The 25,196-nt window shown below is 36.7% G+C and overlaps 1 protein-coding gene across 3 annotated transcripts in view; it reads right to left on the bottom strand.

Annotated features, from left to right (window-relative positions):
* VPS13C (vacuolar protein sorting 13 homolog C) overlaps positions 1 to 25,196 on the bottom strand; it is a 75,842-nt gene that overhangs the window by 45,055 nt on the left and 5,591 nt on the right. For all 3 annotated transcript variants that reach the window (XR_009115215.1, XM_058033775.1, XM_058033776.1), the window contains exons 6-37: positions 24,120 to 24,182; positions 22,435 to 22,500; positions 20,602 to 20,711; positions 19,709 to 19,768; positions 19,090 to 19,149; positions 18,262 to 18,342; positions 17,571 to 17,628; positions 17,141 to 17,268; positions 16,195 to 16,301; positions 15,364 to 15,535; positions 14,834 to 14,896; positions 14,099 to 14,234; positions 13,464 to 13,558; positions 12,718 to 12,860; positions 11,375 to 11,567; positions 11,108 to 11,222; positions 10,613 to 10,749; positions 9,794 to 9,920; positions 9,081 to 9,198; positions 8,578 to 8,707; positions 8,207 to 8,285; positions 7,290 to 7,429; positions 6,585 to 6,738; positions 6,107 to 6,183; positions 5,871 to 5,930; positions 4,413 to 4,569; positions 4,145 to 4,261; positions 3,044 to 3,147; positions 2,582 to 2,749; positions 1,515 to 1,819; positions 1,119 to 1,266; positions 327 to 435 (exon numbers count right to left, since the gene is read on the bottom strand). Coding sequence is in view for 2 of the 3 variants with exons in the window: in XM_058033775.1 (XP_057889758.1) it covers positions 327 to 435; positions 1,119 to 1,266; positions 1,515 to 1,819; positions 2,582 to 2,749; positions 3,044 to 3,147; positions 4,145 to 4,261; positions 4,413 to 4,569; positions 5,871 to 5,930; positions 6,107 to 6,183; positions 6,585 to 6,738; positions 7,290 to 7,429; positions 8,207 to 8,285; positions 8,578 to 8,707; positions 9,081 to 9,198; positions 9,794 to 9,920; positions 10,613 to 10,749; positions 11,108 to 11,222; positions 11,375 to 11,567; positions 12,718 to 12,860; positions 13,464 to 13,558; positions 14,099 to 14,234; positions 14,834 to 14,896; positions 15,364 to 15,535; positions 16,195 to 16,301; positions 17,141 to 17,268; positions 17,571 to 17,628; positions 18,262 to 18,342; positions 19,090 to 19,149; positions 19,709 to 19,768; positions 20,602 to 20,711; positions 22,435 to 22,500; positions 24,120 to 24,182 (3,780 nt within the window). In the remaining variant the exon portion in view is untranslated. The remainder of the gene's footprint in view (positions 1 to 326; positions 436 to 1,118; positions 1,267 to 1,514; positions 1,820 to 2,581; positions 2,750 to 3,043; positions 3,148 to 4,144; positions 4,262 to 4,412; positions 4,570 to 5,870; positions 5,931 to 6,106; positions 6,184 to 6,584; positions 6,739 to 7,289; positions 7,430 to 8,206; positions 8,286 to 8,577; positions 8,708 to 9,080; positions 9,199 to 9,793; positions 9,921 to 10,612; positions 10,750 to 11,107; positions 11,223 to 11,374; positions 11,568 to 12,717; positions 12,861 to 13,463; positions 13,559 to 14,098; positions 14,235 to 14,833; positions 14,897 to 15,363; positions 15,536 to 16,194; positions 16,302 to 17,140; positions 17,269 to 17,570; positions 17,629 to 18,261; positions 18,343 to 19,089; positions 19,150 to 19,708; positions 19,769 to 20,601; positions 20,712 to 22,434; positions 22,501 to 24,119; positions 24,183 to 25,196) is intronic.

Here is a 25,196-nt window from a genome sequence, read left to right on the forward strand (position 1 = left end):
CATTTCCACAAGCAGAGCCCTTAAACTCAGAGCATGAAAGGGAAATAGAAACCTGTTCTGGCAGTAAGATTACACTGACATCTCAATACCTTGCTAGTTCCTTGACAACTCAGCTAATAAAATTACCAAATTTTGTCTTGTAATGTTTCCAATTTTTTTTAAGTATCAAAGTATGAACATTGTCCTTGCAAAATTAAAGAGTTTATCGATTAGACTCAGCTTATTGTCATACTCTCAGATCTAAACTTCTTTTCCAGAAAATAAATGCTTTTCCTTACTCCTGAAAGCAAACACACTTAGCATTCACAACAAATTCCATCTCTGACCTTCCTTTTGCAGCACTGATTTTGCACCCTTTTGAGTTTCTTCTGCTTCACCCAGGTTTTCCGTCAACACTTTGAGACAGACATTCAAATCCTCTTGACTTAATACAACCTAAAAAGTTGCAGATCACAATTGTCAGGAAAAACACATTGTTCCTTGAACTTATCACCTGCTAACAAAGCAGAACAATGTTTCCTGGCAAGAAGAATGCTTATTTACAGCTATTTTGCCAGCAGAATCATCCCTTCAATAAGAAAATTAAATTCTTTCAACCACTTATTGTAAAAGTCTGAGGAGATTAAAGGTTTTGACCTCCAGTGCTGTATCAATATACATTGCAGCATTTAATGTACCTATCCTTTTAATACATTCTTGTCAATGACATGCCCCTCCTTGATATTTTCATTTCAGTTTCAGCCAAGATGTCCCTGGTACTTTCTTTCACAGTACATAAAATGCCACAACAAACTCAAGGGTGATGGGAAGGTAGGAAGGTGGAGTTACTAAAGCAAATGTTTGCATTAATTTAAACTCCTCTCAAGAAGATTCTGTTTCTAAAGGAGAAAAGAATTCTTGCTTCACTTCAAAGAATTCTTGCTCAGAGAACTGGTCACAAAACCATTTATGTGATCCTCTCAAACCACTGCATTCACCTAGGTGGGGATAAATCCTATTTCTTTGCTGAAATCCACCCCACACCTAATAAAAATTAGCAGCATGTTGCCCATTTGTGCCCAGAAACAACATTAAGGGTTGCTCTCACAGTATTATCACCACCTTCTCACAAGACTTACATTCATTGTATCCAGATACCCTGTGACCTCCAACACTGGCAACTTGTGAAACCAAGCTGCAGAGAGATTTCGTTTCACAGACAGGCTTAAATTAATAGGGTGAAGTATCTGAATATCTGGATGTGTCAAATCTGTCTCCAAAGTGATCCTTGAAACACAGAAAGGAAAAAAAGAAAACAGTTGGAAAGATGGAAGGCACAACTTAAGATTTTTTGAAAATCTTACAATCTCAAATGCAGCACCAAACACTTTCCTAAGCAGAACCAGTTTCTGATTTTGTTACTGATCTAACTGCTCTAAGATAAAAGGTATTTTAATACCAAATACTTGACACTAGCACCAATCATGGTTTCTAGGCATGAACATTCACGTTCTGCAGAGTATTACTCACCCTACCTTGACAGTTTCAGCTTTGTCAGCTGCACATCCATTTTGTCAATGACTGGAGGGAGTGAACTGCCCTCTGAGGACACCAAGACAAACTGGTTCTGAACCTTAATCAAGCCCAGATCTATTACTATGGCATTGGGGGAAATGGAGGACTGGGGGATAACTATGACTGGTGCTTTCAAGTGAATGTCCATGGCAAGGCGGAAACTCCTCTGGGCCAGGTCCTTCACACTGGTAGCAGCCTTCTCTGCAGCCTGGACTGTGGCAGCACTCAGGGTCTCCTTGGCTGTCTGGAAGTTGTTCAAGAAGGTCTAGAAAAGCAGTTGAAGAGAATAGAGAAATGTCTGTAAATAGTTTTTATTCTAGGTCACTTTTTCATTTTCCACCATCATTCACTAATTATTGCTGCCAGTTATGCTGCCTGCATCAATGGGAGCTGAATTTTCCACAGAAAAGACAGCTGAGTACCTTCTGCATGACCTCTAATGGAGGGCCAAAGAAGTACTAACCCATACAATCCACTTATTCTAAATTCATCTCTGTTTTTCCTTCTTTCCTTAGCTCATTAGCTTTTAGGGACACAATTTTGAAAGTTCCTCTTGCCCTCCCTGAATAGTATTGAATTCCTATTGAAGAACCTATTGAATGAGAGAAAGCCCATTGTTACTTGGTTGAAAAAGCTATCATTAGGGTACTCAGATACACTGATATTTACACTGGTTAATTTGCAGGCATCATGACACCCACCCTGCAGGAAGATTTTCCTCTAGTGTTAGCTCTGACATGTCAGCAATGAACTCAGAATTTTGCTAGGGGTGGAAAGGGCAACAAACATAAAACCCCCAAGCTACCTCAATAGCACCAAGTTTTTCTCTATTTCCAAAACTGAGCATGGGAAGTGACCCAATTGAAATTTAAATCAGTTACTAACCAAAGTTTTTAATAGCACACAGGAAAAATTAAACCCATCCCTTGTCTTTCAGGAAATGAAACCTAACACTTGTACTGAGAGCACAGCCCAGAAGACTAATCTGAGAATGCTGCAGAAACACAGAAAGGGAAATAAGACTTACCAGGAGAGACATGAGAAATTTGTGAAGGTACACCAGCTGGATGCAGCCCACTTTCAAACATACAGAACCATCCACTTTTGACATGTCAGTGTAGGCTTCTCCCTCAGTAGCATGAGGATTTAATGTCAGATTGAAACTGAAAACTTCATCTCCCACTATAGACACAGCCTAGAAAGAGAAACAGCACCCACCAGCCATCAGCAGCTTCTACAGAGGTAATGACACAAAGAACTAAAGATACCATCAGCCTATCAGATTACAAGTTAGATTTCTAGTTTTTCTAATCCTTTTAGAAATCTATTCTTGTAATATGAATTTTTTTTATGATGTATCTTACTTGAAAAAACTTATTCATGACAAATCAAATACTTTTAGAAGAGTGGAATGTGTATTACATTTCACTTTTATACACATCAAACTAACCAAGAATCAAGTAAAAGTTAAAATCTTGTAGTTGAGTACTTTTTTATGAAGGGTCCTTGAATCAACATCTGTGACAACTATGTCCTTAAGTCGGGCAAAGAATACAGTTTGGCTTGGCTGAAGGCAAAGAGATGAGTCAAGACCTGCAAAGTAAAAAAATAGAAACAGAGGCTTGCACAGCAGAAGTAACAGTTATTTTCAGGGTGGGGACACCAGCAGAGGAAGTGAGGAAAAGTTACTTAGTTACTTTAAGAATGACTGCACTACAGCTTCAACCAAAACAAAATAGAAATACATGTAATACAATACTGCCTCAATATCAATCATCTCTGGAAATAACTGAGCTACAATTCATAGAAAAATAATCAATCCTCCACTTCTTAATAAGCAAGCTATTGAGTGAGTGCATTTCAAGTTATTGAGTGAGTGCACTGAGATTTTCTATCAGGAAAGATGTAACTAAACTGAACTATTTGAATCTAATATTTTGCATATATAATCTTGTGTGAATACATTATATGATTTAGAGATGGGCACAAGCAAAGACTTTTTTAACTGTAGTACTAATCTTGCATATCACACATTCTTAAATATTCGTGAGAGTGTTAGCAACTATGAGGATGGCAGGTAAAGTCAGACAAAAGTGAAACTCCCCCAAAGAATTATTGATAGCCCTTTCAAGGGGTAAAACCAATCAAGGAAACAAAACCAAAACAAGGAACCCAAACAAACCCCTTTGGGTTAAAAACTAAAGAAAACATTTTGAAGGGGTTTTCTTATCCTACCTAATTATTTATCCTAAATAACTTTAAGGTATACCTCAAAATATATTAGTACAACATGAAAAACACTTAGTGCAACATGAAAAGCCATCCATAATCAAACTCCCTCAAAAGATGAACCTAATTATTTGAGTAATAACATAGCACATCTTTCTGGCTGGAGGCCAAAACATTAGGACAGACTTGAAGGCTGACTTTAAAAACAGGACAACAAGCCATTCTTGCACAGATAACAATAAATAAACAAATAAATCAAAACAGATGCTGCCTGTTTACACCTTATTTTTTAGTCCAATGATTAGCAATTGCTTTGAAACTAAATTACCAGAGCAGTTATTTCTAATAAAGAATTTAATACCTTGTATCTTGATCTCTGCAATGTTCTTTTTTTCATCACAAATATTTAAACAGAAGGCATCCAGCTTGGCAAAAAGCTTGAAGTCAAACACATCCTTATCCTTGGAAGGTTTAGACACTAGAAATAAGAGAAGGTGGGATTTTCAAGATACCTATAAGTCTTTTTTTCACTTTCATCTTTACTTCTACAAAGCTCATTGTGCTTCACTGGATTTACTTGTATGCAACACATCCTTCTAGAACCATCATTTGGATAATCACAACTGTACCTTTCTTCAATCTAGACTCATCTTCTTGCTTTTTTTCTTCTTTGGATAGTGTCTCTCCACTTCTTTCACTGCCTGATGGACTAACAGCTGTTAGAAAACTGACAGCAGACATAAGGGCCTCTGTGTGCAACAGGAGGTTCAGTGATGAAAAAGTCACCTGTTGAAAACATGAGAGTCCATAGGACCAAAGAGTTATTTAAAGGTGTCAGAATCAGACTGAGGTGCAAAAGTACCCAGTGTAACAGAACCATCCCTTAGAAACAGAAAAGCTGCACGTGTGGCCAGCAACAGATCATAAAGGAAAAAGCTTTCTGTAAAGCAGAATGGGGATAAGCTTAGAAAATAAGGGAACCTATCAACAACCCAGCTCTTACAGCTGAAACTGCTAACCTGTAACCTCCACAGTACAAAAAAAGTGATGCAAAATTAATTTTGTCAAACACAGCCTTAGACTTGAATGCTCCTACAATAAAGTACTACAGCAGGTGGCTGATATGTAGATATTTACAATATGGGTATTCCTTAAAAAAATCCACTAAGGAGTCTAAAAGGTCAGTAAGTGCCTGCTGTGGAGTTTAATAAAGATTGTCCACTTGAATGGGTTTGAAACTGGAAACAGAGCCCAAATGCAATTCTTCCAGGCACACAAGTCCCCCTGAAGAGCTCCAACTCCAGGTGATGTACAGAAAATTCAGTCCTCTTGACATTAGCACTAGCCCATAGTATAAAGACAGGTAACTCAGCAGCACTGGAGTATTAGAACTCTCATCTCCTGCTGCAGCTTCAGGAACTGGTTTTTGGCAAAAAGATTTCAATAATTAAAGATCTCAGATGAAATCTATAGACACCTAAAACTATTACATAACAAGTGAAATATTTCAGTCTTCATACTAAAATAAGGCAGGTAAAATAATGACATAGAGGTAGAAAGAGGAGAAATAACCTATCCAAAAAACACCATCCTTTCAATATCATCTATTTCAAGATGTCAGTCATTCTTTTCTTTAGACTAAAATCTGCCTCAGAAATACATCATCAGTAAAATAAAAAAATCACAGTCAGACATGGGTTTAGACTCCTTATAAAAGACAGCCAGCAGAGTGCTGAATACATAGCACTCACAACACAGATTATTTGACATGAAAGTGAAAGACTTTGTGACTCCACTGTAGCTTCCCACACTGGGCCCCTGAATGTCATGATCCCTGATGCATGAGAAGGTGCTATTTTACAGTAGTTTGAATTTCATCCACATGAGCTACACAGACACTTTTTCAGCAGTTCAACAGACAAACATTCTGCTCTAAAGGTGGTACAAAAATTTTCAAGGACATTTTAACACCTGAAGTCTCCTGCTGGAAGGCAGGAAAACAGGAAAGCAAAACAAGTCTTATTAATTCCTCCATTCTGAGCAAGCAAACCAAAAGAAAATAAGCAATAAAATCTGTAAATACTCACTTGAATCATCTGTTCAGTGTTGTTAAAAATTGTCTGAAACTGTGGCCCATTTCTGTCAGCCTGAAAATAATGATTTGCATGATGTTTAATATTAATTTCAACCAGTCACTGCTCTCTTCAGAAGATAGAAAATAATCCAACTAGCTCTGAATAGTAGCTATAGGACTATATATAGACTATATATTAAGAATATGTAGAAATGCTTTAAAAGTAATTTTAAAAAGCTTTGTGTATACCTTGACATATTCCACTTTCAGCAGGTCTAAGCCAGGCTTGTCTGAGGAACTAATTAGATGAATGGGTCCTTTTTTACCTGTAAAACACCACATGAGATAAACAAGAATTAGAATAATTTCTGTTCTTTCAGAGAACCAAAATATTTGTGCCTTGAAGGTAGGGATTAACTTTCAGTACCATTTGCTAAAATACATTGCACCACCAAATATGAGTCACTGGTTTCTCTTTGTAAATCCAAAATGGTAAATCCCTTCTCCACCCAAAGACTGAGCTCTAAGCCATTTATTTATCCCATAAGCATTATGGTGAGATTCCAGAGCTTACCAACTCTATCAGTGGCACAAGCACTGCAATGGACAGCTGCACATGAGCTGGGAAACTGGAACAACATTTGCATTTCAGAGAGCACAAGGCACAGGAGAGCTCCAGCTAATTGCTACACACACACAAGTCCATTTCTCTGCCCCTGCTTATTACCTCCAGTTCCATAGTAATCCAAGCTAATCTTCTTCAAATAAGACACAGCTGCTAAATTGTAGGTTTTGACAGTAGCTTCTGTCCCAAGATGCATTACATCAAATACAAGCACTGTTTCCTCAATTGTCTTTTGTCTGGTGAGTTCTACTAAAACCTGGATGAAAAAGAAATACAGTTATGCCATATTCTCACATGCAGTGTTCTCACCATTTAAACCAACAATAAAAGTGCAAGAATACTGCCCTCTCTGCTTTGTCAGAAGCACTGTTTTTATTACAGATTTAGAGTATATAATAGAAAGGAGAAGTGATTGATGGTGAAAGATATAAATACAAAAAATATTTGGGGATTTTCTCTTTGCAAGAGACCTGCCTGGGACTGAGTTTGTTTCTCCAGTGCAAAATTCCCACTTCTGACCCCTTAATTATGAGTTGGTATGAATTTTTTCTAGGAAAAATACTCCAATAAGGAACTTTTTCCTTTTTTTTTAAATATATCTGTATGTATGCCTCTTGTTTTATTTATATGCATCCCATACAGACAAGAAATATCTCATATGCATAGAAATACGTATGTGTGTACATGAAAGATTTTTGTTTGGTGATTATGTTTCTGCATCCACTAATCTGGAGAATACTGGTAAAAGAATATGAGAATTTTTTTAAAGTATTCTTTAGGCAGGGGAAAACAGAATTAGAGACTTACTTCTTTAATTTCAAACTTGAGGTGAAGATCTGTCAGTTCCTCCTGAGCAGGCTCCTCTTTTCTTATTTCTTCTCCTTTAATTACTGAACTGTCAGTTGGTTCAGAGCTTTCCTCAAAATCAAAATATTCTTCTTCAGAGTCTACAGAAGCAAAATTACTTTGTAAATAAATCTTTTCCAGAAACAGGACTAAATATCCCACTCTCTCTTTCCCATTCCAATTGCATTTTTGACAGCATGATCACTTTAAATCTAACTTGATAAAATAAACTTTAGATCTATACTGCTCTCTTACCCACTGAATGAGAAGTAAACAAAATTAAAACCCTATTAAAGACAGCACTAGAGTCTAAAGGCATCATTAGACTTTCAAGAACACATAAGAATGTAATAACAAGAGAAACTCCAGGAAATAAGTGTCCAGGTTCCACCACAGGAAATTTTTCTCTAGAACAGCCATGAAAATAAATGCTCAAATCCAGAGTCAAAACAGTAATTTCTCAGTAATGTGCTATTCCAGTTCTGCCTTTTCAGAAAAAGGAGAGCTTTGCTAATACAAAACAGTCAGGACAACCTAATGCAGTCAGTATTTACAGTACACTCATTTGAAGAGGTTGCTTATGTATAATGATTTTTTTTAAAAAGTGGGTTTGCTTTTTAGAAAAAGCAAGTTTATTCATCTGAGGTAACACCAGCATCTTAATCAAATCTCCTTATGTGTTTGAGGGTAGATATGACCCAGCCCGCTCACCTCTGTTGTCCTTACATGCTTTAACATCAATAACAGCTATAATAATAACAGCTATAATATTATTAGTAGTATTATATTAATAGCTAAAATATCAGCTATCCCCTGATAGCTGATATTTTAGCTATTATGGCTGCTACCTTTACAAAGACCCATCTGTAGATTCTTACCTGACACCATTTCTGCTAACAGCTGGGGTGTACTAAGCAGCCCTGTGCCAACAACAGGAATTGTGGGAATAGCTGGTACCTGGAGGGAAAGAAAAGAGCAAAATAACCAACACAGTATTTTAAAGTTTATATAACTTGGTATGTTCATATTTTCTAGTGATGATGAATGTTCCACAGGGCTTTCCCCGCATTCTTTGGCAAGGTCAGCTCTGCCAATACTTATATTGAAACCAGCAGAACAATGACAAAGCTCCACCATTGCTTGAGGAAGCCCAGAATGTTCTGATGGTAAATCAATAAAGACACTAATGATGTTTTTTTACTTGTTTTGGCGTTTTTTTTTTAAAGTTTTTTAGCTGTAGTCAGCTTACCTTTGTGCTTGGAACTGACACAGATGACTTCTGAGGCAGTGGAATGCTATCAATCAGATCAGAGATTGCCTTGATTTTCTGGTCAGAGAGTCTGACATGCACCAAAGGAAGTCCTCCTGACACTTTAAACCTTTTTTAAATGAAAACAACTGATTAAACTCCTACACAAAAGTACCAATTCTTCATTTAAATCTCAACAATATGGATACTCCTCTACAGAGATCACATCACAGTGAAGCCAGGGATTCTGCATTAAAACAGGGCTTGGATTTAAGCAGTAGTTAGTAACCAGCAAAAGTTTCAGAGAATCACTACCCAAAAAAAAGATTTTGCCAACAGTAGTAACTTATTTCAGTTTCTTAGTTAATATCTTCAAATTACAGAGTGCAAATGAACAACTGAACATGGTGCAAATTACAAATGAACCCTTAGGGAAAACACAGCTTTCTTTTCTCTAAGTACAAAGTAATTCTAAATGAGTCTTTTCAACATTAATACATTACTTTGCCATCCTGGAATCTCTTTCCACCATTGATTTTGCCAACTGTACATGGATATCCATAGGCTGCAAAATATGCAAAGTTGATGGGTGTTGAAAACGAGCCTTCTTCCAGTCTTCACCTGAAAATGTCCAGTAAATTTAGATTAAAAAAACAACCCTTGCTAATTGCTTTAATTCAGGCATCATTAAAGTAATCAAATGGTATCACTAGGAGGGTAAAAAACCAGCTTAAGAAACGTAAAACAACTTAGATGAAGTATTTTAAGAGCTTTTAATCCCATTTGTGAACACTACTACCTCAGCAGCACTAAACCCAATTCTACACTAAAAGATGTATCTACATTGACCCCTAGAAAAACAAATGGACAGACAGATAAAAGATAGAAGAGCAACCTAGCATTCTTTTGATTACATAAACTTAAGTGAAGAACTAAGGCAAATTTTAGCAGTGACTTCCTGTGTATGATGGAAAATATAATAGTTCTTTTTATTTACATTCATTGCTACCATTAGTGATGCACAGGTTCAAAGAAAAAATGAGCAGAAACTAACAAATTTTTTCAAAGTTTGACACCCTACATATATTATAACGCATCTTTTCATTAACTACTGATTTTAGTTTGTCTTTTTTTCTTTAAAAAACATATTTCTTTATTACAGGTATGTAGCCTTTGAAAATGTTTTGCATAAACAGCAGCTATGTGGTTTTGTTACCTGTTCTTCCAAAAAGAAGTTGCACATTTTTAATTTTCACATCAAATTTGTCATAAGCTTTGTCCATAATCTCCTCTAAAGATGAAAAGTTAGAAGCTTCACTACTGCCTTGATTTATGCTGTTCAGCTAAACACATAAAAAACAAAATAAAAGTTAAGTCTTTAAAACAGACATGTGCTATTCATTCTAGTGAAGATGAAAAGATGATTTATAGGGGTTAATAATTGACATTTGGACTCTTACAGAGAAAGATTAAATCACTTCACTTATTCTTGCTAAGTAGATTTTTTTTGTTGTTACTTCTATCAATCCACTTAATTCAAGCTATTCAAAAACCTTTTTTCACTAATCTATAGTTTTACTTATGGAATATCACTAGAATAAATATTTAATCAGTCATTAAATCAAGTTAAATTACTGCAATCTTTCCATTTTAGATAAACAATTAATTTTCAAAGTTCAAGAGAAAAATTATCTTCTCTTTTATTAATAAAAGGCTATAATTTTACAAAAAAGGAAACAAAAGTTCAGGTATTCTGCTGAAGAAATGAATGATACTAAATGACAAGGTATTACAATTATGATTGTAACATGATCATGTTTCCTGGGGAGGATTAACTAGTTGGAGTACATCAAAGATACCCTAGCAACTCTGATCAAACTGCTGACCCAAATCTGTTTGGTTAGAAATATAAGTTAAAAATATGTTGCCACAGATGATCACCCTGCCTTCCGAAAGGAAGATGCTTCCAGATGACAGCTATGTTAAAAGAGAATATTTGCTTCCCCTGAGGTTATAAGAGACATCATTTATATACCTGAAATGTACCAAAGTCCAGAATCAGCAAATCTGAATTTTCATGGTAGAAACCAGTTCGTGGAACCACCAGGTAGGAAGGTTTCAGATTAATCTTCAAGTCAAGGACTTTCCTCATTTCAATAATGTGAGCTAATCCTTAAAGGAAAAGGAAAGGCCATGGAAATGTCAATGCTATTCACAAGTGAAACAACTGTGACAGTCAGCATATAAAAAGATGTTATCTGAAAGATAAAGCCTCTTGAATCAAGACTTTCATAGCATTCTACTGATTTCTTACTAAACTCAATGCTCCTTCCCACAAAACATTCCCTAAATCTCCAAGCAATGAAGTGAGAAGTAATTAACTGTATCCCAGCTGAAATGTGGGCAGCAACTCAAGGAAAAATCCCAATCCTACTATTTGCTCACAAATCAAAACATAAACCAAGTGTTTGGGTAATCACATGGAAACAATTTAAGGGTTTGCCTTCACTGAGATTTGTTACTATCTTACCTGTAGCAGTTCTCTCCTTGATTTCCTCCAGTTTCATTAACGTGGCTGTTGTTAATCTTTCAAGATCCATTCCCTTACTTGTCTGAAAGAATTCTACCATTGCATTTATTGTTCTCTTAAAAAAAAAAAAAAAAAAAAAAAAAGACAAGAATCAGCATTATATAGTATTACACAACAAAAACTCAAAATCAGATCTGGACAAAGCAAAGAGAGTAAGAGCAGAGAAAGACGACCCAGGAACACCTGAGAGTTTTGGTTACTACTCACTGCATCATATTTTACTTCCACAGGCTGTGATTCAATAGTAAGGCTCTGGTCAGCTGTGCTGTCCTCTGGGTTAATATCAAACTCAATCTTAAGCAGAGAAGATTTGCTATCCCCTATGGAAGCCACAAGAGATGGCACAATGTTTTCTTGTCTCAGGCCTGTCACATACCAGTTTTCAAGCTTTGCTTCAACCCTAAAGAAAATGAATAGTTAAAAATATTTAATTGGGCAAGGGTTAGAATCAGTTGCAAGAGAAAAGAAAGGCAGAATATCTATGTTACATAAATAAAAAGTGTAGGAATGTTTACTAGTGTGTATGGATGTAAAAAGCAGTCACAGACCTCTTTTGGTGCAAATGGGAATTCTGTACTGAGAACTGCCCTGACAGCAGTGTTAAGTGGAGCCTGGAGGAAAACACCTTTGAAGAAAGCCACTGAACACCACCAAACCACACCAACTTCATTCATCCTTACAAGTACTTGTTACATAAGAAACTGATTTTCAGGTCCTGCATCTCCACCATTAAAATCCCTGACTTTGCAAGGCAACATATTTGGCCACAATCAGTGTAATATTCCTGGCTCTGTTGAAATAACTGAACTCCATTTTTTTCAGAAACATAAAACTTATAAGACTATCTGTTCTACTGCTTCAGTCTTGACAACTAAATTTTATGTTATGTATTTATGTAAAATAATGCCAAAGCTCTTAGTTTCTGTGCAGCATTCAAGCTGCACCTTGAAAATTCCCCAGAATAGTTTTCAGCAGAAATATTTCAATTGTCAGTGGCTGAGCTGGTGATCTTATGTATGAAGCCTGAACTGAAGGAACTGCAAATGAAAGCAAAAAGTGCACAGATTCATTTTCCAGACATGGGAATCTTATTCATTGACTGTGTAATCCAATAATCCAATATTTCTGATGTGCCCTCTCCTAAAACACGGGAAGGTCTCAGTATCTTATGCTCAGGCTGATCTTCCACCTACATCACATAATTTGTCATTTCTTAGGCAGTGAGTAACACATTCACTAGCTTGGCTGGAGTGTGCTGGCCACACCATTTCACATGGCTTAGCTATCACTTTCCAAAAGTCATATTCAGCACTTCAACACTTATATTCAGGAACAAGGTTGCCATTGTTCGTGAAAACCAGCAGACAGCATTCCCTTCTTCCTCCCATTCCATATCATTCACCAAATTATATTATTTACAACAGAGTACAATTACAGAATGCCAACAAATTTACAAGGCAATGTACTACCCAAGAAAAGTTAAGAAGCTGGGGAGTGGGGTGAGGAGGGGCAGAGATGGTTCTACAAAAAGAAAACACCAATCCAATTACTTAATGGCTTGTGCTCCTGGGCGCTGTGATATTTTGGTGCTCAGATCAATCATCTGCACTTTTAGAGTTTCTGCCACATTCTTGTCTTCTTTAATTGTAAGAGAAGTGCTTAACAGCTTCAGTGTCACAACATGGGCAACATACTAGTGAGAAAAATAGAGAAAACTGAAATTAATCATCTCAATAAGAAAAAAAATCAGAACACCTCATTTTAAACTAAAATGTGTCTAAGTTTTTCCAGACAACTAAGATTAGAAACTCATCTCTATGCAGAAAGAAAAGTACAGATTCTTTACTTTATTCAATGTTTACCAGTCATTTCTTTAACATAAAACAGTGTAATTCAACTAGGGCAGAGCAAATATAGTTTCACTCTTTTCAGCATTAAGGAAATTTTTTTAAACCCTGAGGCAAGCAGAGCTAAACTACATTCAGTAGAGGACTCAGTACATCAACCAAAATCATTGTAATTCCATTAAATAACTACATTTCAGAAGACACACCTTGTATGCCTTTATTGTTCTTACTGCTAAATGTCAAGTCTTGGCTTTCCCAAAAGAGGGTTCTGACTTCCCAATATATGTACCATTTTATTACTACATAAATCAGCAGCTTCAGAAGGATCAAATAATATTTCCTACCTGAATTTGAAGCCTTCACATTTCTTTAGGGTAATGAGAGAGCTGAAGGCATCTTGAATTTGTTGTGTGGTTTGTTTTTTTTAAACCATCCCATAGGTTGCTTACCTGCTTTGGTAATGAAAGGTGATGGGAGCTGTCACTATATCCAATAGCAGTATAAAGTTTAGCTTTCTCCTCTGGGGTCATAAGTTCATCAAGAGCTAAAAACCAAAAACCCACACAATTTGCACCTTAGTAAATAACCATTACCCCTTTTGTTTACATTTGCCTCCTACTACTTCAGCTGTGGTGATGCATTCCATTGATTCTTCATACTGAACTAAATTCCAGATTGCAAAATAATTCACACAACAGTCTTCATGCATGGTGGTACAGAAATCAATATAATTTTTATTACAAAAGGATCCATAGCCCCTCATGATGAAAACAGATTTCAGGAATTTTAGTAGATCAAACTTTGGATCCAGACAGCAAAATCACCAGAAACAGAGTATTCCAATTTTTGCCAATTATCACTATAGCTGTAAGTGAGATATTTTTCTCCTCACCAAGGTTCTGAAAAGCTTATGGACAATTTGGAAGAATGCCTTATTTGCCAGTTCAATATTCAGTAAGAGGTGCCATGAAATGCACTGCTTATGCCATACTCTCTCCTGTATAGTAGGAAGTAAAAATACTGTATTCTTTTTAATGTATAAGAAGATGTAAAATCTCCCTAGTGCACTACAATCTACACTTACTTTCAGGCACGAGTGGTTCTTCATCTTCTTTAATCTTAGATTCTCTTTTACCCCAGAAACCACTAAACCATCCTCCACTTTTCTTTTCTGCTTCAGTGCTCTTCTTCTTCAGTAGCTTTTGTCCTGATCTTATTGTCTACAAACCAAAAATTAAAACAAATTGGACAAAATACATAAATTATTGTATTACTATTTTTCTGTAAATAATCCATGTATGTGTGCATGTTGAACATGCATTTAACTGAGGGACAGCAACACCACACCACAAGGAATTAAGAGATCTTTCACTCACCAGATAAAGCCAAAAAGTGGACCAAGGTAAGGGACATGTGTCTGTGTATCTGTGCATGCACAGACACAAGCATGCCTTATTTTTACTTTAGGCAGTTTGTTCTACACATTTCACCAGCATTTAGACTACAGAAAGGTAGGAACCATACAAAAAGACAGTATTTAAGAGAGTACAAAAAGCATTTACATTCCTAAATCCAGTAGATTTCTTAACCTAGTAGTAACAAACCTGAGGACCAATCCTGCACCATTCAAAACTTTTGAACTTGTTTTTGAACTGGTTTCCAGCTTGGAAATCACTTTATTCATGTCCTGGAAAGATAGGAAACTTATCTTCCAACCTACCTATCATACACATCAGCACAATGTTTTTAAAAATACTATCATGACAAAACCATCCTATTTGAAGTGCTGCAATATTACTGAACAGAAATGACTCCTTACCTCAACTTGTGCTTGTTGCCTTGCTAAGATTGTATTGAAGACGTCAAGTTTTCTTTCTAGGTCCTACAAAAATGCATTATCAAATTATTTGCAAATAAAACACATTTAGGAAAGGCTCTCCACTGTAAATTTTCTACCAGCTCCTTCATATTTACATTCCAATTGATTTCTAGCTCTGCTCACTTCTATCACAGGTATATCCCACCTCCAGTTGCAAAGTTCACTAGAAGTTAAAATCGATGTTAGGCAGTCCAGTTTTTTTTCTTAACTAGATTACTCTTGCTCTTCATTAAAAGTATCCATGCTCCCTAATCCTCAGCCAAATACAGATTGCTTTTAATGGCACTTGACTAGTATTTTATTTTGTTTTCCACAATAGGGGTTACACAGAACTTCAGATTAAGAAGGTATTTTCACAGACCTCTTTTGCTCTTGTAAAACCATCAACCTGGATTACTCTCAATTATATCTAAAGAATTATTTCATAGAGGGACTAAAACATAATTCCTCCAAAGAGAGAAGACTCATACCTGGATTTGCTTCTGTGTTTCTTCTGACAGTTTGCTCTGTGTGAGCTTGTTCTTGTACACATTTTTGTAACTCTTCAGAAGCTGCCTGTGCTGTTTTATGTTACTCCATGACCACATTCGAGTACGCCTTCTGATGTGAACTTCCAGAACACTGTTACCTGCATATTTCCACCTATAAGAATTTCATCTTTGTGAACAACTTCCCATTTCATTTGTGCATTACAACTTACAGGTTGCAGAGGTAGTTTATTAGTATGCAAACACTTTGCTCACCACTTGTGATTTGAGTAACTTGGCTTATAAAACTTTCAATGTTCTCAACATCACTTTTGACAAATGTTTTTTCATTTTTCATGCAGACCCTGAATACAGAGGGCTTACATTTAATGAGTGAAGAGCTACAAACCTTCATTATTGACTTCTGCACATTTGCAAATTTGGGCTGTTACAGCACTAAGTGAACTTAAGCACTCTGATAATCAGCATCAGTTAGTACTTTGAAAAAAGCCAACAAAAAGCGTATCAGTTCAAATCTACAGCTGACACACGTTTCCCTTGTATAACATTTGCCAAGCTTTTTCTTTAGCCTTTCTAAAATTACATTTTAACCTCTAGTGAGAGCATTGGCATTTTGTTCAAATTTTGGGGACTTCAGCTTAGCAAGTGAGATTTTCATCAACTCGATCTTTTATCACTTGAATCTAATGGCTAAGCAAAGCTCTGTGGAAGTTATATCAGCATGTGAGTAGTTTTAAAAGTACTTTTAATCACAAAGGAGAATGAAGAGACTGGAGAAGACTCCCAGAGAATGCATGAATGTACACAGCTTACCATTCCTTGGCATTTTTATGGAGAGGTACATTTGGCCTAAATCTTCTGTAGGGTGCATTGCGAACCATGTAATCTATGGACTCCAGCAGGTCTATCATGCTGAGGTACTAAACACAGGAAAAAGTTTCTTAGCAAGGCTCAGGTTTTGTTTGCAGGCTCCAATTGCATGGCCCTCACATTTCTCAAACTACACAGAAATTTAAGTTGATTCATTTTCATTAGTACCTGAAAGTGGACTGACTGCACCCATTCTTCTCAAAGAACACCACTTTGAAGCCCTGCTTCCCTCCAAGAACAACAGTTTGTAGTTTTACCAGCCTGCTCAGCACAACCTCCCAGGCTTTCTCAAACCAACTTTTCTGTTTGTCAATGCAGTTGCCCTCATTTTAAAGCTGCATTTACATTGGTGCACCTTACTGACACAGCTCTGAACTCTATATATATACATTTAGACATGAGTAAGAGCTAAAAAGCTCTTTAGCCAACTAACTGCAAGTTATGTCTCAATAAATGAGAATACAAAATTTCTGGGGAACCATCTAAATTACTTTCTTGATACTTCAGCAGGCTTTGTTGCCAAAGCCAGCACACTCCATTCATTCCCACCCTTGCTTGTACTTTGGCATCTCTGCAGTTCTAACTGGATTGTAATTTAACAAGGTAAGGGCTACTCATGATTGCATTCTCTAGGTGAAAAGAATGCTGCTGGAAGGGCTGAATACAGATCAGGTGGGTCCACAGGTAAGAGTGTCAGAGCACAAGAATCACCAGGAAGTGATTGTTACACAGAGGGGGAAAAGATCCTACACTTCTCCCACAGGTACTGCTAAACAGTTTAGAAATCCTACAGGCATATAAGCACACAAATCCCTAAGAATGTGTTCCAGTGAAAAAACACTACAGTTCATCAAAACTGAAATGTGTGATAAATACCAAACCCACTTGCCTGTGGCTTAGTGAATTCAATGACAATTCTCTGTACTTCTACATTACAATCAACCTTAGGAGTTTTCAGTTCTACTTCTGCATATGGGTTGATATAGAGTCTTGCAGAGGCTGACACTGGTCTGAAAACTTGAAGATTAAAAAAAAAAAAAAAAGATTGATTTTTTACTTAAATATAACAAGGAACAGATCAAGCACATCAACAGATAACATGCATGCTCAAGTCCCACCAGAATCAGGATGCAATTATTACCAATGACAATTAAGATAGTCCTGTAATAGTCAAAAAGCATACAAGCCCTAATATGTCCTATCACATTATGGTTTTTCTAAAAGGAAGATAGTATGGCCATGCCTGCAGGATCAGATCAGGCTGTTGTACACCAACATGCTCAGAACAGTTTAGATTCACTCATTCCTAGCTCACTTACTGTACTGGTAGTCTTCAGGCTGGTGACCATGACAGGGAATTCCTTTTTTCAGCTGGTCCTGCAAAGGGATATGATTCTAACAGTTGCTGAAGAGCATTACTTGTTTAGAGTTATCAAAACTTTGAGCAGACCAACTTAAGTTCACGTGTACTTTGCAGACTTTTGCAGTTGTCAATTCAAGCTGTGTATGAATTTGTGTTTTCACTTCAGACTGAGATTCAGAGAGAAAAAAAGGAAAACATGCACAGACAGGCAATGCCAAATGAACTTGGCTGTTCTTAGACAGCTGGATGGTTTTAAGCACTGCACAGTTTTGATTCCATCTTTGATGTTAACCCAAGTTAAGTACATTAACTTGGGTTAAGTACATTATTTGTTAAGGACAAAATAAAACAAAAATAAAGGTATCCATAAAGATGAGCACAAAAGAAAAAGGGTAAGTAGTAGTACTGTACAAGGGCACATAGAGCACCTTTATAAACACAATGGTGAAAAATATATCATATCACCCTATAGGGGTTGATAACAAATGAGGTTCACAAAATAATTAACAATAGTGCAATGGATTAACAAATGACCCTGAATACAGTGACCATAAGCGTGAGGAGTGGGGTAGAAATCAGCGTGGTGTAGTTTTGAATACTACAAGAGGCAGACAATATAGTAATTAATGCATTTTCTTCTACATTACCAGTATTTGTTCACGGGAGCCATGATAATACATTTTGCTGTGTATGTTCCAATAAGCACTGAGGCTGTCCAGGCACAAAAGCTGCACAGGAAAGAAAACATGCAACAAACTGCATACTCTGTATTCAACCCATCCTACAAATACAGCTTTCCATTTGTGAAAATAGAAAACATATGAAAGCAGATGAGACAGCAAATGAACCATTAGGATTGAGATGTATTTAATCTGACAATACTATTTTGAAATGATAATTGAATTGCAAGTACTTTAAGCACACATTCATGCACATCTGTTAAACATGACCCTGGATTACAAGGGCAAGGGTGCACAAAACTGGTACTTGGCGTAATGAAGAAGCCAAGACTATTAAACCCTTCTTAGATTGTTCCTATAATTCCTTAGATCTCTGTGTACTCCTTTCTGCACAGGCTTGGGGATGGTTCAGGAGGTGGGCAGGGAGAACAGAGAAACTGCTTAGCTCCCAGAATCCCAATTACACTAGGAATTCAAATTAGATTAGGAAATGGTAATTTGACAACATGTTTGAAATCACAGCTTCCACTCAGGCTTGCTGTATAGTGCAGTGAACAAGGGGCATTCACATTCAACATAAACTACTTAAACAATGGAGTTTGTTTAACTTTATGCCTTGCATAAAAAACAGTCATTTGTGCTCTACTTGTGCTAAAACTACATCAAAAATAAAGAAAAACAGGAGAATTCAAAAAGTAAGCTATTTTCCAACTTCATTTAGAGTCCCAGGTTTACTAGTCTTCAAGATCACTTGCTTTCTTCACTTGTGTAGGAGAAAAAACCACAATACATTACCTTGTATATTATTTTTGCAGCTTCATTCAGAATGGAAGGTGTCCAGTTCTCGTTTGTTGTCTAAAAGTTCAAAGTGATAAAAGCAATTTTGTGCATCTTAGCTAACATATTTGTGGGTTTATCCTATGCTTCCAAGCAACAAATGCATCCAGTTTTTCTGCATACACACACATCAAGATAACATACAAAAATCTGTCAGTTTACTTTCATACTTTGATATTCAACTCCTCATCCTACCCATAAAATGCCTAACAGCTAAGGCAAAGAGAGGTAAGCTGAAATTTTCACTCCCCATTTCTCAAAATTCCTGGCAAAACACCAAACTCTTGATCACCATGATGCAATGTTTGCCCTCATTTACTATGCCTGGATATAACCTGCCCAGTTTCAAAGGTCACTCAGATCACTAGAACAAATCACCAACTCTCAGAAAGTGTTATGTTCCTCAATCCTCTTCCCTTCTGCTTGCTCATACTGCCTATCTGCATGAATAAAAGACTGTCTTCAGTTCCAGCTGTATGCACACTGTCTCTGTATCTCCTTATTATGCTTCTTTTCCTTTCTGCTACTCCAAAACAAGCAAACAACACACAAGAACAGGCAGTCACACACACATTACCAGTAAACTCAGCTCCCCCAACGTCATTCCCAAGGAAATTGGGCACTGTGGGTCTGTGATCTACAAAAATAGAAAAGTAAAAGGTATTTATTTCTCTTGCTGCAGACAAATGTAGCCTTTAAAGTTGACTGAAATCCTGAACTGTTCTGAGCAACTTCCTTTGCTTAGTTAATCCAACTGAAACATTACTGGAACCCACTCAGATAGGCCAAATTAATATGGCTGTAGTGTATAGACTTAGGACTTCAATTCAAACTGAAAATTTTCTTTTGGATTCTAACATCATCATACAGGAAAAAAAATTAAAATTAGAGTACCACATCTCAGTCATCTATATCACTTTATGATATGCACTTCTTTAACTTTAGTGTCTCTGAAAACAGTCCCAAAGAAAGGTTTGAGAAATACCCTCTTATCCAGTGCTTTTCTTTTAAACTCAATCGTTTCATAACAAACCACTTAATTATTTTACTACAGGAAGGTAAAACTAGTAATTCCAGTTTGGTTCATATAAACAAACATTATTGTTTATCAGTTAAGTGTTTTTAACAGTTTGCCTTCAGACCCATCTGTAAACCCTTCAGCTTCTGCCCTTCTGGACTCTGCCCAGGACACTGAAAAACTCTGCATCCACTGCATGCAGCAATGTGTGAGAACAGACACTGCCCACATTCAGTGAGCAAGGCAGCACTGGACAAGGGTAAAGAGAACATCTGTTCCCCATATCCATATTTCTGGCATTCAGTCATATCTGGGGCAACTTATTTGAAGTGCTGCAGAAGAAACCACAGCAACTTTTTCAAGGTGGCAAATACAGTTTCTCTATGGACAACAGAATCAGAAATGCATTGAAGTCCAATTTAAAATGAAGATAATATGTCCCAGTTACTTACATCATCTTCGTATTTAACATGAATGCCTGTGATTTTGACTTGCACATTTTTTATAACTTGAGTTGCAAGCTTTTCTAAGAAAGTATCCTTCTTCTCTTCCTTTGGTTTGTCTAGAAGAATAATTTTTAAAAAGTCATTATTTAGTGTAATAATTGCATCCTGAAACACCAACAACTACATCAATGTAAATGTAATATTTCTTCTAAATTAACACTACAGTTTTCACTTATTTAGATTACATTTTTTTTTTTTTTCCTTTTCTGCACATCTGTATTCTGAAGATGTGATATTAGCTGCCCATGCATAACTTAAACACACGAAAGTACCTGTCTAAATTTCAGTCAAAACAGTTTGGCACACAGCAAGTTCTGGATTAATATACTCCTTCTAAGGTAAAAGGTTCTGTCTTAAAAGTACCTCAGTGAGGGGTTTCAAGAAGCAAATTAGTAAGACAGAGTACTTTAACACAAAATACCCTGGAATAACACATGCAAGGAGTAATATTTACAATCCCTCATTATTTCACTCTGGTGATATGGCTCTACCATCTCAGGCTGTGTTTCAGCATTTCACCTGAAGTATGGCTGGATCAGTGAGCTGCTTTTCCTCTAGCTGCCTTTACAGCCTGCACTGCTGCATTCAGTACCCTCCCTACAACATGGCAATTCCAGCAAATGCCACTGATCAGCCTACCAAGCTCATACATTTTTGCTGGAAATGCTACAGATGGCTCAAGTTGAAGAAATAGTCATGGCTATAGAGAAAAATAAGGACTAGAGGTTTTCACTCAGCTTACTTCAACTATTTCTAACATTTTACATATGCAATGCATGGTGAGCAAAGCAGGTATCTAACTTTGTACATACTGCTTAAAAAATGAGAATTTTTTTTAAAATCTTTCAGAGGTTCAGGAAATCTGCTTAAAAATGAAGACTTCACTACTGAACATGATATAACAGTTTCAGTCAAAAGAGCATTAGATTTCAATCAAAAAATTAGTCAGGAACTCAGAAAAAACAGAAACATTGTATCACTTTTATATGCCACACACATTTCCTCCAATTAACTGACTAAAAAAAAAAAGGCAGAAGTGCTTATCTAAGCTTCATGATCTCCAAGTGCAAGGAACCCATGAACATTTTTGCAGCCACATGCAGCTACCAGCAGCAATGTGTGTGACACCTTGCAAAGCTTGGTGTCCCCACAAGGTTTTCTCTCTAACTGCAAGTCTGTGTACAGCTGCAGCTTCCTCCAAGACCAAATCCACAACACAACCACATGGGACATGGCAATTCTTGGACACATGCTAATGCTCAATCCTGCATCCTTTGGTGTTTGTAGACAGTGATTATCCTCTTGGGGAACAACATCAACTTCATTCCTGTTTAAATATGTCATAGCACTACACCAGTTATTTGGAACAGAGCTAAAAGGTGATAAAAAAGACTGTTTACTGCTATAGCAGCAGTTTCAGGTTTTCTTTACCTATTATTGGAATCTTACAAAAATCAGACAAACAAGTGTTAAGTTGCACAAGCAGTTTTTCCAACAGTCACTGTGAAATGCCACTAGTTTACAGTTCTGCTGCAAATACTACAGATAGCTCAAATTAAAGGAACAAGCACACCTATCCAGGTAAAGAGAAACAAGGACTCTCTTCAGCCTCATGGCTCCAGAGAACATGAACAGCAGAAAGAGCTCTCTCCAATTTATAACCTCTCTTTCAAACAGGAGGAAAAGATCTCACTGGATAGACAGCCAAGGCTGTTAAAAATTAATCCAAACAGAAAGCAAAAAGAAGCCTTAAAGTTAAAAGCCATAACTGTTACCCACCTTTTGAGTGATCACGACCTCTAAAGGGTCTCTTAAAATGCTTTTTGTACTTTTTACGCTTACGTCCTTTTGTAATGCAAGCAATTTTTTGGAAAAAGGATAAAATTCAAGTTAGTAAAGCAGAAATGTGAGAAAGCATAAGAAAATATGGAAGAAGGTTTAGCCTGTCTTAAAGCATAATGGCTTAGAAGGTGACATTAAAAGCTTTTCAGGAATTGCAGCTGTGGTAAGCAAACAATCAGCTACTTCACATAGCATAAAATATACATCTAGAAGAGGCTTCCACCATGCAAGGACATAATTTTCAAGTTAAGATACAGATGTATGTGGAAACCCAAAGAGCACTTTTCAACAGGATTCTCGTGATAATCAACTCTAAAAGAACAAATCCAGTAACCACAAAAAAGACATACAAAAATGATGATTCTAAAAGCTGTACATGAAATGAAATTCCATTATTAACACACATTTTACAACCCACACAATCACAACCATTTCATTATTTAAATGATGCTCATGCTTCTCCACAATTCTGAAGAAAACCAGTTTGGTGAACTGCACTGTTTCTTTTCCTCCTCTGGCCATCCCAGCAAAAATAATTCAGCAATAGTGCTGCTTGTGCTTATCTTTATGGGGTTGGAGCATGGGAAGGGTGTATCCCACAAAGCAAGAAGGAAGTAAGTTTAACAGTGTACCTAACCTAACCATGGGGAACACCTTGATGTCATTTGCAAGCCTGTCCAAACAAAGGAGGGAAATTGTTGCCTGCCAAGATTTCAACCTGTCTTGCAGGTAAGGTGGTCACAACATAAATAATAAAAAGGAAAAACTAGACAAATAGAAACATTTTATTTTGCATAGTTCCTTTTAGCACTACAAGTAATCCTTTATCAAGGTTACTTTAAAATGACAGCTTCCCTCACTTACTATTGAATTTGCAGGTCTCGGGCTTTCAGTCCCATGTATGGAAAAACTAAGGAAACAGGATATTCCACTTCTTCAGCCACATCCATTACTATGGAGAAACTGGGCACATTCCTACACTAAATATATGTTTTTAAGCTCACTTTAAACCTGTGCTCAGACAACAGCTCAAGCAAGAAACTTTGGCCAAGTGTAAATTTCTGAAAATCAGGTTTCAGAAGTTAAAAATAAAGCATGTACAAAAAACAAAAGTTCCCCTGAACTTCAAGGGAAGCTGCTTCCTTGGCTAACTTGAGAGCAATGCAAATAAAGAGAAGCAGGGGAAAGCATGCTAATGCCTTCAACCTGCTAGAGTTCATTTTGTTCAAGACAGCCTGGACTTCCTTTATCTTAAGCCCAGACACATTAAGTAAGGGTAATTACTCTCCAAACAGCTAAAGATGGTGTTGTAAAATCATAGTAGAATATTGTCAGCATTTTGTAACATTCTTGAGCTCAACATGACTGATAGAAATCTAAGTGGTCTCCTAATCTTCTGAAACAGCCACTCAATTAAAAAGGGGACTAAGTCATTTCAAGATTCCACTTGAATCCATATTCATTAAAATCTTATTTCTAGAACCACCAATGTGTGGATGTTCACCAAACAAGTATTGTTTTTTCACTTCTACCTTTGGCTGCTTTGGAGAGGGGGGAATTTAAAAACCTCAACTGCCTGTTCATCATGCATGTATAAAATGTGACTAACCATGCATACCCACCAGGCTTGGCGTCCTTGTAAACCAGACTCTCCAACCCATACAAGGAATCTTGTGAATGGGCGCCTTGGTCCAACGGCAGCAAATAACCAAAGAAATGCATTTGGTTTAAAAGAAGGAAATCAACTCATGATTTCATATTAAGTTCACCAAATCTGTATGACACAGCAGTATTTCCATTACAGTACCTGACAGCCCAATTCACTTCAGAATATCTACTTTCAGTGATTACCTACATAGGGAAATCATGCAATTGACACTTTTTCTTGTAACCAGCAAAAGACCTGCAGCCTCTGGTGTCCATGTATGAGGTCTGATAGATTGTAACAGCTTAGAAAAAGAAAATAGTTTCATCAGCTTGTGTCAGCAGTTTCCACTTCCCCCTCACACATCCTTACCAACACAGTGCCATGACCATTTGGCTCAGTATTTGAATAGCATCTCAAAATATTATCTCTAGGCCTATTTATACTCTTAAATCTAAGGACTGAATCAAGATTCCAAACATGTTACCATAAACCAAGCATTAATCAGAAAAGAAAATACAACTGAGAATTCATGAACCCTGACAACTCTCTGTTCAAGATATTTCCTAGCTTTCCAGCAGCTATTGCATGCTCTTAAAAGCCTAGAGAGAGAGCTGAATTTCTTAGAATTTAATGGTTCAGTAGGGCAACATGGGCTCCAAGATTTCTATATCTAGCAAAAGCAAAGGATCTGCTCATGCAGGACTTACTAAAGTCCTCTTGATTACAATATTCTAGTACAGCACCACAAACACAAATGGCTACCACTGAAATATGATCACAGGATAACAGAACTTCTCAAGTTAGAGTAGAAAATAATCCAATTTAAATGATCCTCTTGCTTTTCCTTGTCAAGGCTTAAAGTTTAAAACTGCAAAACATGACTAAATCTAACTCCCATTCTTTATATAACCAGCTTAGCTACTAAAGCATCATTTTTCCATGATGATTTTTTTCAAAAGCATTACAAACACTGGATGCAGTAAGTTTTTCTTGAGAAAGAAAACTGCCAGAGGCACACAGACTCATTCTTAAATACATAAAGCTACAGAAC

This window comes from Melospiza georgiana, chromosome 13, assembly GCF_028018845.1.
Source record: "Melospiza georgiana isolate bMelGeo1 chromosome 13, bMelGeo1.pri, whole genome shotgun sequence".
NCBI lineage: Eukaryota > Metazoa > Chordata > Aves > Passeriformes > Passerellidae > Melospiza > Melospiza georgiana.